Here is an 11,599-nt window from a genome sequence, read left to right as displayed (position 1 = left end):
CCATACTTGTCATATTGGATGAATGTGACTATGACGGGGAGGAAGAAGAAGCACCGCCTAGAAATACCTATTTAACTCCAAGGACTTTTCTAGAAGACATTGAAAGGAATAACACGAAATGTTTTGACATGCTCCGGATGAACATAGATAGCTTTAATAGATTCATATTCTTGTTCAGAGCATCTGGTAGGCTCCATGACACAACTCATTGTAGGGTTGAAGAACAAGTGGCTATATTTTTATATACTATTGCATTTGGTGTTCGGAACCGGCCCAATAGAGGATATTGGAAGAGATCAGGAGAAACTATTAGTAGATATTTCAACATGGTTTTGGATTCTGTTCTCAACATGCAAGATCAGTTTATTAATGGACAACCATCTCAAGAGACACATTCATCTATCAAAGATAGCGATAGATGGTGGCCGTACTTCAAGGTATGAAATCCATAAATAAAAATTTTGTTCTTACAACGAAATTTTAGTCATATTTAAGTTGTTTTAATATATATTTGGTCTTTTAGGATTGTGTAGGTGCAATTGATGGGACACATGTTCTAGCTAAGGTACCTAAAAATATTGAGGGTAGGTTTCGTGGTCGAAAGCAATGGTTGTCTCAAAATGTGTTGGCAGCTTGTGATTTTGATCTTAGGTTCACCATGGTTCTAGCTGGGTGGGAGGGATCAGCTTCAGACTCGAGGATATTGGCTAGTGCCATTACCATGGAGAATGGGATTGTATGTCCTGCAGGTGGTTGAATGGCACTATGATAGATGTTTTTATTTTTTTATAATTATTCTTTTATAATTTTTTTTTTCTTAACTCTTTATTTACTAACACTTACTACTTACTCGACGTTGGTATTAGGTAAGTACTACCTTGCTGATGCTGGTTTTCCATTGCTTCGTAATTTCATTACTCCATTTCGAAGCACCCGATATCACCTCAATGAGATACGAGGCTGAGTACCAGGAACAGAAAAGGAATTATTTAATCATAGACACTCATCGCTTCGCAATGCCATTGAGCGAACCTTTGGTGTGTGGAAGATGAGGTTCAATATAATTAGTGAAAAACCAACACACTTATGGGAAAGGCAGATTGATATTGTCTTAGCTTGTGCATCGGTGCATAACTTCATTAGGGGAGTAATGCCACATGATGCACTTTTGGATGAAGTGGATCGAGCTCTTTTGGACCATGTTCCCGATCCAGAGCCAATAGTAGAGCCACAAATCAGCAGGGTCGAGCATGGTCATCTAGGAACCATTCTAAGGGATCAGATTATGCATAAAATGTGGGTTGATTGGGAAAGAAGTCGTCGACGTCAAAACTGATTTATGCACAAGATGTAAACCTTTTTTGAAAATGTTTTTTTGGGATCAATAGTCCTTTTTTTCTTCCTAATGCTCGTCCTTTTTTTAGGGTGTCTTTTGTTATATATTTTGGAAGGTTTTCATTTTATTTGACTAGAAATGAAAGCCTATCTTCACTAACTAGGAAAACTTGTTTTATCATCTCAAACAATGCATTTCTCAAATTTATATCTTCTCTAGTTGGATTATATTTTGTTGTTAACTACTCATATATTGTGTTTTAATTTTTTATTTTAGATGGATCATGTATATGACTCTTTATCATCTAATGACACCAACAAAAGAAGCAAAAATCAGATGTGGGATTTGGATATGGATAGAACTTTATTTGAGTTCCTATATGCCCAAATTGCAAAAGGCAACAAGTCCCAAAATGGATTCAAGGATGCAACATATGTGCAAGCAGCGCATGTTATTAATTCTGCCCATGGATTGAGTGTTAACAAAGAGAATATTTGAAATCAAGTAAAGAAGGTCTATAGGACCCTCTATGCTATCGTCAACACTAGTGGGTTTGGCTGGAATTCTGAACTCAAGCAGTTGACATATCATGAAGATAGCGTGTGGAACTCCTACATATTAGTAAGTTGTGATCTCACAACCCTTGGTTACATAGCGACCCTTCTTCCAACATACTTACATTTGATGTTCAATTAATTTTGATTAAGGGCGACATATGCATGCACTGTCGAACTTGCATATATGTTCACTTATATTGTGCATTAATTCTTAATATATTAATATGCTTTATGTTGTAGGAGCACCCCAAAGTCAAGTACTACAAAAACAAGAAATTTGAGTTCTTTGATATTTGGGAGAACATTTTTGGTGAGGACTTCGCAACTGGCCAGTGGGCCAGAAATCGAAAGGCACGTGATAACGACCAAAGTCATTCATATACAAGAGGTGGGGATCCAATGAACTTTGATGACAATGCCATGGAGTCAAACACGAATGTGGTAGGTGGTGACTCACCTGATCCAAGGACATCACCTGTTAGAGAGGGGCCTAGTGGAAATCGATATACTCCAAGGCCAAAAAAACAGAAACAAAGTGTTGATCTTGATCAACTAGCCACCATTGCTGAAGGCATCAAGGATTTGGCAGCTGCACTTTGAGAACCACCCAAGCAACCCAGCCCTTATCAGATGGATTTGACACCTATCCTCCATGCCATATGAGAGATCCTTGATATTTCTAATGTCATGGCTAGTAGGTCTTTTGAATACTTGAGTGCAAATCCAATGCAAGCTAATATATTTATGTCATATGATGTCTCACACAGGGTAGACTTTTTTTGGAGGCATTGGCATTCACAAGACCCCAATGGGTAGAAGGGCTGTTTAGATTATGAATATTGTGTTCTGCCTTTTTGTGAACTCTTTACAAATATATTAGTTTAAAACTATGTAGTTAGAACTCTGACTCTACGTTGAAGAACTTAATTCTGTTTAATTATTTTAGAATGGAATGTTTGAGTGGGATGTATATTATTTTTAATGGTTTAATACAGACTAATGATGTAATATTCTCAAACTTTTGGATAAATTATGGACGGACTTTATGCTCTTCATTTTGGAAGTTCTACCTAGAGATCTGGATTCTTGATTTTTGTAAGCTTTACTGTGGTTACTTGAATGTCTCTTCATAAATTCTCTCCTTGGAGACATTCATACGCTTAATTGTTTCATGCTTACCCAATTGCCTAGGGATCTTTATAATCGCCAGGGAAAGGACCCATCAGATTGAAGATATGAATGAAGCTTAACCAAATAAAGAAGGAAATGGGGCATTGGATCAAGAGTTGCCGAGAAGGAACTAAATTCACTTATTAAAGTGGATTTCTCTTTCTCATTTTAAATAATTTTTAGCATGGGTTTTAGACTTAGTATTTGAATTGGGTAGAGATATCTCTCCTATATGACTGCTATTCCTTGATGGATTGTTGATGCAGCCATTAGATTTATTGTGTCAAATTATTTGTGTTGCAACCAGCTTTATGAGAAGGATCACCACAATTAGCCTCTTTAGAATAATTTTTTATTATCTAAATTAAATTAATTAATTAATATTGGTGAATCCCACATTTTATTGTAACTACAAAAATGTAAAGGTGACATTAGTAGGTGTTAATGTGATGACGTTATTTGATAATAGTGTTCTTGTAATTATATTGTAGTATAACAATTTTCCCTTCAATCACAAATTCTGATATCCAAACATACATGGGGTGGTAAAGTTCAACTTTCCCAAGCCAACCAAACAAGCATGGGGTGGGAAAGTTATACTTTTCTACAACTTTTCCATTCTTGTCATTCACCCCAACAACATGTGGGACCCATGTGTCATACAATCCCACCCTAGACTCCCCTCTAAACAAACGGGGCCTTGTAGATATGTAGTTGCTGATGTAGGGGTTTTGAGAAAACGATGAGTTTGCAAATATAATTCATTATTCCAGAATTGTAAATACAATATTATTTGTGGAACGAGATGAATTTAATTAAAAGTTACAAATTCTCTTTTTTTTTTCTTTACTTTTCTTGTTGATCTAACCCACAATATGTGAAACCCACCCCTCACAAGTTTTACACTCCTTTTTATCAGACAAACAAACAGAACCTAATACTCACTATCCATCCTTCAACTGTGAAAATCTCAAAGCTGACGTGGGAATTGAGCTTGGTCTGATGGTTTATCCATTTAAAAGCGATCCATATCCGGGGGGAACGTCATTCGGTTCATAATCATTTTGGAAGAATTCAAATTTGGAAACTTAATAAGACTTTCTCCATTTTTTTAGGGTTTAATTTAACGTAAGGTATGAGAATCAATTACGTACCATGAAGGGGCTTTGATTGGTTGAGGCCAGCAATTGGAGGTCCAAAGGATTCCCTTTTTGAGTTGAGAACTTGAAATTAGAAGTTAAGAATAGGATTTCTAAAAGTATACGATGCTTTAGATATCAGATGGGATAGGTAATTAATTAGTTTGGCATCATCTTAATGAATGAGGTGTGATATACGTGTCAGACCCGGTGCCTTGGGGGACACGTCAGATTCAGATTTTTTATATTAAAATTAGGGTAAAGTTTGGGCACGGCTCTAAATTCTTTGTGGAATTAGCGACTCCAACCAATAGCAGCACGGAACACACACATGGATATGGACATTTTTTTCCACAAGATGGTGGGAGAGAGTCAGACAAGTCTAGGCAGCCCCACAGCGACCCTAGACTTTTTCTTTAAAAGTTTCTTGTTTATCAGGATACGAAAGAGACACCGTCAGCCTTTTCTGCTTGTAAGGTATTTAAATTTAAACACGATACATACATGCATATGACATATTCTCTCCCTCTCTCTCTCTCTCTTAAGTTGCTAATGTCATATTAATGCCCTTGTAGTATTTACTTAGGGTGGCTCATTACTATATAAATCTTATGCTTCCTTCTCTCTCTCTCTCTAGATTCATCCCTGCCAATTGCAAGAGAGAGATTTGTCACTGCCATTGTAGAAGATGAGACAGAGATACATTGGGTGAGTCTTGTGGTGAAGAAAGACAACAAATCTCATGGCTTATTGTCCTCCCACTGCTCAAGGTCGACCCTCATCTGCTTTCCCCCTCTCTGCCTTCAATATTGGTTTCAGTTCATCCATCACCACCTGCACTTCCACCTCCTCTCTACTTCCCGGACTCCATTGCAATCACAGGTTCGTCCTTCTCTCTCCACTATTCTTCTAATCTTCTAATGTTGTATTTTTTAGCTTCCTTTTTGGTTTTGGGATTACAACTTTCTAAGATTGGTTATGTTACATGAAGGCTTCTTAATTATTACCCTTTGTTAGTCACTAATTACTGTTCCACGCTTGCTTCCTCCTTCACGAAAGTGGTCTGAAAAGATGAGTGCAACCAATTATCTTCCATCAGAATTGGAATCGGAATATCCCAATTGATTTTTATTTTTATTTATTTTTGGGTGAGGGTGAGGTAAGGATGTGAATTTGTAACTGAAACTGTTTACCAAAATCAAACTGATCCGTTTACATCGAAACGTAAAACCGTTTAGTAAATGATGTAGTTATGGTTTCAAGTTTCAGGCCGATTAGTTAAACGGGTCAGTTCGGTTTTAACCATGAAACCCGTTGGTTTCAAACCGAATCGTATAAAACCTTTTAAACCTATCCGATTAATCCGTATAACAATTACATAAAGCAGAGACAGTAATTCGTATAACAATTAACAATTAAATTAAGTGTCCATCCTACTTTGGTATGATTTATTACAATTTAGTTCAAGTTTAGGCTTTAGATCATGAACTTGTAATCTATATATATTACTATTTGTAATCACAGATGGGGTATTTTGGTTGAACTACAGAAGGCTGGATTTAGATGTTATATGATATTAATTCTATATATTTGAGAATGGCCATGCAAAGAAATAGTACTAGATTATCAAAGTAAGACATACCATCGTTAATATAGAATCTCTTATTTGTGGTTGCCAATTATTTTTGGATAAGCTTATGATCTTCAGTTTAGAGATGGTTGCAAGTTATAACAAACCTATTGTGAACTGTTTTACAAACTGTATGGAATAAATCGAAACCGAAACCGTTTACTAAACGGTCATGGTTTTAGAAAGTGGAACCGTTTAGTAAATGGTGCGGTTATGGTTTTAGTCAAATAAATATGAACCGAACCGATCCTCACTGTTTAAATTGAAACCGAACCGATTAACACTTTTAGGGTGAGGGTGGGTCTTAAATTTCACTATGCTTTATATGCTAAATTTGATGTAGGGGTAAAAAATAAGTTTAAAAAACTAAAAAATTATTTAATGCATGTGAAACGATATGATTTATATTCATGAAAAAGAGCGAGCGGGCGGGCGGGCGGGCGGAGGGGGGGAGGGGGGTAAGGGGGACGATGATCCTCTACCGTGGGTGAAGCAGTGCGGCAAGAATCCGACGACCAATAAGACATTGGCACATACCCTGATGCCATGTCAGCCATCAGATTCTTGCCACACCACCGCACCCGTGGCAGAAGATTTTTTTTTGATGAAGGGGTGCGATACCTTAGAAAGGCCAAAAAGAAAGGTTTATAACTTCTTAATTTATCACTGAAATTACAATGAAAATTTTCATTTATGAGTAATGTATCTGGTGGGCCTCCAACTCTTTGAAAAAGGAGGAATTTTTTTTCCAACGATCTCTTTGGTATGATTTTAAGAATTATTTCAAAGGCAATTTCAATCTGGTAAGTTGTTTGTTTCAATGGAAATCCTTCATCTACTTCACTTATTTTCAGAAGAAATCTATTTCAATTATTTCACGATGACACTTTGAACATGCGATTATAAGGGTAGTAAAATGTCATTTGAAATTTGTAATATGAGTGAAACTTAAACAATTCAGTCAGAGAATCTATTCTTAAAATTGAACTACCAAATGGAATCTTCTTCTTGAAATATTTTCAATTATTGAAATCAAACAGTTTTAATTTCTTGACGAGAAAATATTTATTAACTTATTTTAAGAAATCAATTTTAAAATTAAAATGAGAAGCCAACCAAAGAAACCCTAAACCATCATATGCCACAGTGGTCTACAGTTTTAAGTTATGTACATGATCAAGTACGTACGCCGCTATGTTTATACTTCACATACAGCTGTCACTTTAATCATCACATGGACATAATATGACATTTTTTCTGTTAATCATATAGATTCAGCGTGAATCTTCACGTTTAGCATAAGGACACTTAGATCACCATCATCACGAGCAAAGGTATCATGGCCATGGGCTACCAGCAAGTGAGAATTAAAAATCCGCCGGCTGGGGCCCATCCTCTCTTCTACTCATACCCAATCGAACTTAGTTCTCCTTCGAATTTATGGCCCACCATAACTAATACAAACCTACACTTTCCGGATTAGTAATGAGATGGGGGCCGTGGGGTCTCTTTAAACTAGACCATGCTTGCTTCTAGAAACCATAATTGAGACTTGCATGTGCTTTTCTATATTGGTCAGCCTGGATATGGTTCAATCCAGAACATTAAATGGTGTTAAATGTCTTCACCATGTTTTCCCCCACTCTAGAATTCGGATCCGGGTCCTCTCATTTGGTCAAATGCCATATGACAAGATGATGATTCAACGTTTTGTGAGAGGGCATAGAGAACAAAGCATTGACAAAGATATAGAAAACGAGACACTAAAAACTATTAGATCATCGTTTGAACACATGGCGCTTGCTCAGATAACTAAGGGCAAGATTTGAACAATGAACGCTCAAGAGAGGAGCCGAACCCCTAGAATTTGGGTCCCTCCCCCAACTGGTAATGGCATAAGAGACACACACACATAGGGGGGTGGTTTGTAAATTCTGTCCTTATGGGAGAGGATCCCCAAGACATCAATGTGGGGAAGAATCTCCCGCACCACACTAATGGTGGCCCAAAGAAAACATCATTTCAGTTTACATGACAAAGATAAAAGAAATAAAATAATAAAAAAATCCTCAATGTGAGAAAAATGGTACACCTGCATCGTGTGAAACTGTCACTAAAAATATGGGTTAAAGTTTTGGGCGGGGCTAATCTACTGAATAATAGAGGCGGTAGCTTAGATCAACGCCCTTAATTGTCTTGGCACAGAACTCAACACATAGGTGCACGCCTCAAACAAACAGAGTACTGGAACCCAGATCTCAAATCACCACTTCAACTATAATAAGACTCACTTAAACAGCAGATACAGAGAAACTGCGAAACAGAAGCTGAGAGGAAGAAAAGATATATAAGATGGGTTTCTTCACACTCCTTGAGGTGGCAACTATGCCAGTGTTGCAGGTCCTTCTCATCAGCATCCTTGGAGCTTTCATGTCAACAGAGTACTGGAACCTTTTAAATGCAGATGCTCGAAGTTACCTGAACAAGGTAACTTGCATTTCAACTATACTTATAATGGTGGTGGCCATAATCTGGTTTTGAATTCTGATTTGAAATCTCTGGATCTGATCTGATGAACATTTTGGGCTAATGCAGATTGTTTTCAATATCTTCACTCCTTCACTCATCTTTGCAAGTCTAGCTAACACTGTTACTCTCCAAGATGTAATTACATGGTAAGTTAAACTTAATAGGTAGAAGAAACACTATTTGATTGGAAGCAATGCTTGGCGCCTTCATATATTTGAGGAGTTATCTCCACTTAATACCTTAAAGTTTTTGGATTAGACCATCCAAGATACCATCACATTCTGATGGAGTTTCAATCGAATGATTGTTTTAGGTGGTTCATGCCCGTCAACATGGGTTTGAGCTTCTTGGTTGGAGGAATACTTGGGTGGATTGTTGTGAAAATATTAAAACCAGAGCCATATCTTGAAGGCCTCATCATTGCAACTTGTTCAGCAGGTAAATAAGTGATTGCCTCAGAGAATATGGATTTTAGTTCTTTCTTTATGAGTATTCATATGTTTTGGTATCCTTATTTGCTTGCAATAACATTCTCATTCAATCAGGAAATGTGGGAAACCTTCTGGTGATAATTGTTCCTTCAATCTGTAATGAGGATGGCAGCCCATTTGGTGACCCTAATATTTGCAGCTCTGTTGTACTCTCCTATGTGTCTTTCTCCATGGCGGTAAAGAAATTCTTTTCTTCTTGGTGAACCATTTTTCCATTTTTCTCTGTTCATCCAAATTATAATGTTCATCATCCAGTTCAGCACTTTACATTCTTATGATGCAGCTTGGTGGATTTTACATTTGGACTTACACTTTCCATCTCGTGCAAAATTCTGCATCAACATATAAAGCAACTCAAGTAGCCGAGGAATCATTGTCAAGGAAGCCTAACAACGATTTTGATACCAACAGTGAATCCCACCTTCTCAAGGCAGATGATCAAGATCAGACATCTATACAAGTGATATCAACAAAGGCCATTGCTGAGGATATGGAAAAGGAACTTGTAAGTCCCCTTCTGACTTCTGTTGTTAATTCCTTATTCCTTGAAAAGGGAGTTCTTGGTTCAATATGAAAATTCAAGTTTTTTGATTGTTTTCTTCAATATTCAAATTATTTTCATAATAGGTTTTTGCACAATCATCTGGGAAAGCAGGGGATGAGATCCCATTCTGGGGAAAACTAACAGGATTTCTCCACCAAATTGTGGAGGAGTTGATGTCGCCACCAACTGTTGGTGGAGTAAGTGTTCTTAAAGATACTAAATGTTTTAATCTTCTGTCTTCTAAGGTAAAGATACAACCTTAACTTTTTCTTATCCTAACAGATCATGGGATTCATCTTTGGGTGTGTGCCGTTTCTGAGGAATCTTATTATCGGTAAAACTGCTCCTCTGCGAGTGATCCAGGACTCGATCAAATTACTAGGGTATGTATTACTCATGTTCTGTCCATGAGTCCAAATATGACTCTGCCATAGGCCTAAAGCTGTCTGCTACTATGACACAACATAGAAACTATACAAAGTGAGAGAAAACTGAAATATCACTTTGAATTCTTGTTCTTCTATTGACATAAAAACATCTAACTGTGTAGGGATGGCACAATTCCTAGCATCATTCTTATACTTGGGGGTAACCTCATCAAAGGTAAAATGAAATTAAAACTGTATCAAATAAAATACTGTAGAGAAAAGATAAAAGAATTGAATTCGGTATTACCTTATGTGTTTTGTTTAAGCAGGTCTACGTTCAGCAAAGTTGAATCCATTGATAATCATTGGAGTCATTTTAGTGAGGTACTTGATACTTCCTCTGATTGGGATTGGATTGGTTAAGGTTGCTGGTGATCTTGGCTTCCTTTCGCCAGACCCGCTTTACCGATATGTCCTGATGTTACAATTTTCCCTCCCACCTGCCACAAGTATAGGTATGTAATCATCAAAAAATTCTATTTTTCCTCCTATGTATCATTGTTAAGATTTGATTAACTGAAGATTTGGTGATGATATAGGTACAATGACCCAGCTGTTTGATGTGGGTAAAGAGGAGTGCTCAGTCCTATTCCTTTGGACATACTTGGTTGCAGCCTTTGCCCTCACAATTTGGTCCACCGTCTACATGTGGGTTCTGTCTTGAAGAGCTTTAGTTCATGGGTGAGCTATAATGCAGTTTCTGATGGACAAGAGTTGTTGAGAACTCTTCTCAAATTGAAGCAGTTACTCTGTGGACAGATAAATTACAATCCATGTTTTTTGTTATGCAAATTTGTTTTCAAGTGTTTTTGTCCCTATTGGATTGTAGAGGTTTCTCAAATTCTTATCCTGAGTTTCTTGAAAGAATAGCAAGAATAGAAAAACAACATACTTTAGGATACCAAAATAGCTTTGTCTTAAGATGTATAGAGGACATCATGAGTTCAATGGAAATTCATAAGATCAGCCATAAAATGGCGGCACAGAGTGCACTCAAACTTTACTTACAATTGGCAAAGGAAAGCATATTATCACTATATGTAGAAAAAGAGGTTACAATGATGATTGATCAAGAACATCCAGATCGCAGCAAGAAAAATCGCCCAGAAACTCTAATGCAAAATAACCCTCAAATTACAATGTTTGCTCAACAAGACAATAGTACATTATATATTCCTTCAAATTACGGGTCTCAATCGGGTCACAATTAATCGGGTCAAACCATACTCATGTTACTTCTATCCGATCTAAATCGATTCCAAACCAAGTTGGGATTGAGGATTCTCAATGTGTCACAACTAGGGCAACGTTTGATAACGTTTTCGAAAACAAAAACGGATTTTTTGGTGTTTGATTAACCTGTTTCTTGAAATATTTTTTGTAGACATAATACCACTTAAAAACTCAATAGGATCATTGAATGCCCAAAAGGGAGAGAGGGTTCAGTTGCCTTTTTTTAGGTTTAGATAGTTGAGAGATTTATCGGGTATAACTTTTTTTTTTTCATTTCTAGAAACGATGAAACAAGTCCAACTTGTTTCGTCAAAGTCATTTTTAGAATCGTAAATATGCATAAATTTTGATTTATGTTTCTAGAAACGGGTGAAACTAAACAACTTTATCAATTGTTTTTTAGGCTATTTTTCCGTTTCTTAAAACCAGAAAACACAGAAACGGCAGAAATGGAACGTCGTCAAATAGTGCCTAAATGTGTGCCGACATCTTTTCTTGAAATATTATCTGCTAAGAATATTTAGTAAGTCAATTTACTTACA

The 11,599-nt window shown here is 36.8% G+C and overlaps 1 protein-coding gene across 4 annotated transcripts; it reads left to right on the top strand.

Annotated features, from left to right (window-relative positions):
- Positions 1–4,795: 4,795 nt before the first annotated feature.
- Positions 4,796–10,809, top strand: LOC122084019 (protein PIN-LIKES 7-like). Of its 4 annotated transcripts, none has more exons than XM_042652001.1 (11): positions 4,796–5,084; positions 8,135–8,319; positions 8,428–8,507; positions 8,675–8,799; positions 8,907–9,028; positions 9,136–9,357; positions 9,480–9,593; positions 9,679–9,779; positions 9,947–9,999; positions 10,094–10,279; positions 10,364–10,809. In XM_042652001.1, the coding sequence occupies exons 2-11, from the start codon at positions 8,185–8,187 to the stop codon at positions 10,486–10,488; spliced, it is 1,263 nt and encodes a 420-aa protein (XP_042507935.1). In that variant the 5' UTR covers positions 4,796–5,084; positions 8,135–8,184; the 3' UTR covers positions 10,489–10,809. The 4 variants fall into 4 exon arrangements, with proteins under 4 accessions (XP_042507935.1, XP_042507936.1, XP_042507934.1 ...); XM_042652002.1 differs by having other exon boundaries at positions 8,132–8,319; XM_042652000.1 differs by having other exon boundaries at positions 8,038–8,319.
- The last annotated feature ends 790 nt before the right edge of the window (positions 10,810–11,599 follow it).

This window comes from Macadamia integrifolia, chromosome 7, assembly GCF_013358625.1.
Source record: "Macadamia integrifolia cultivar HAES 741 chromosome 7, SCU_Mint_v3, whole genome shotgun sequence".
In the NCBI taxonomy this organism is placed as follows: Eukaryota; Viridiplantae; Streptophyta; class Magnoliopsida; order Proteales; family Proteaceae; genus Macadamia; species Macadamia integrifolia.
The sequence above is the reverse complement of the archived record's forward strand: the minus strand, read 5'-3'. Positions and strand labels throughout refer to the sequence as shown.

Coding starts and splice junctions, on each gene's coding strand:
- LOC122084019 (XM_042652001.1), top strand. CDS start 8,185: ATGGGTTTCTTCACACTCCTTGAGGTGGCAACTATGCCAGTGTTGCAG. Junction 8,508..8,674: donor CTCCAAGATGTAATTACATG/GTAAGTTAAACT, acceptor TGATTGTTTTAG/GTGGTTCATGCCCGTCAACA. Junction 10,000..10,093: donor TGGGGGTAACCTCATCAAAG/GTAAAATGAAAT, acceptor TTGTTTAAGCAG/GTCTACGTTCAGCAAAGTTG.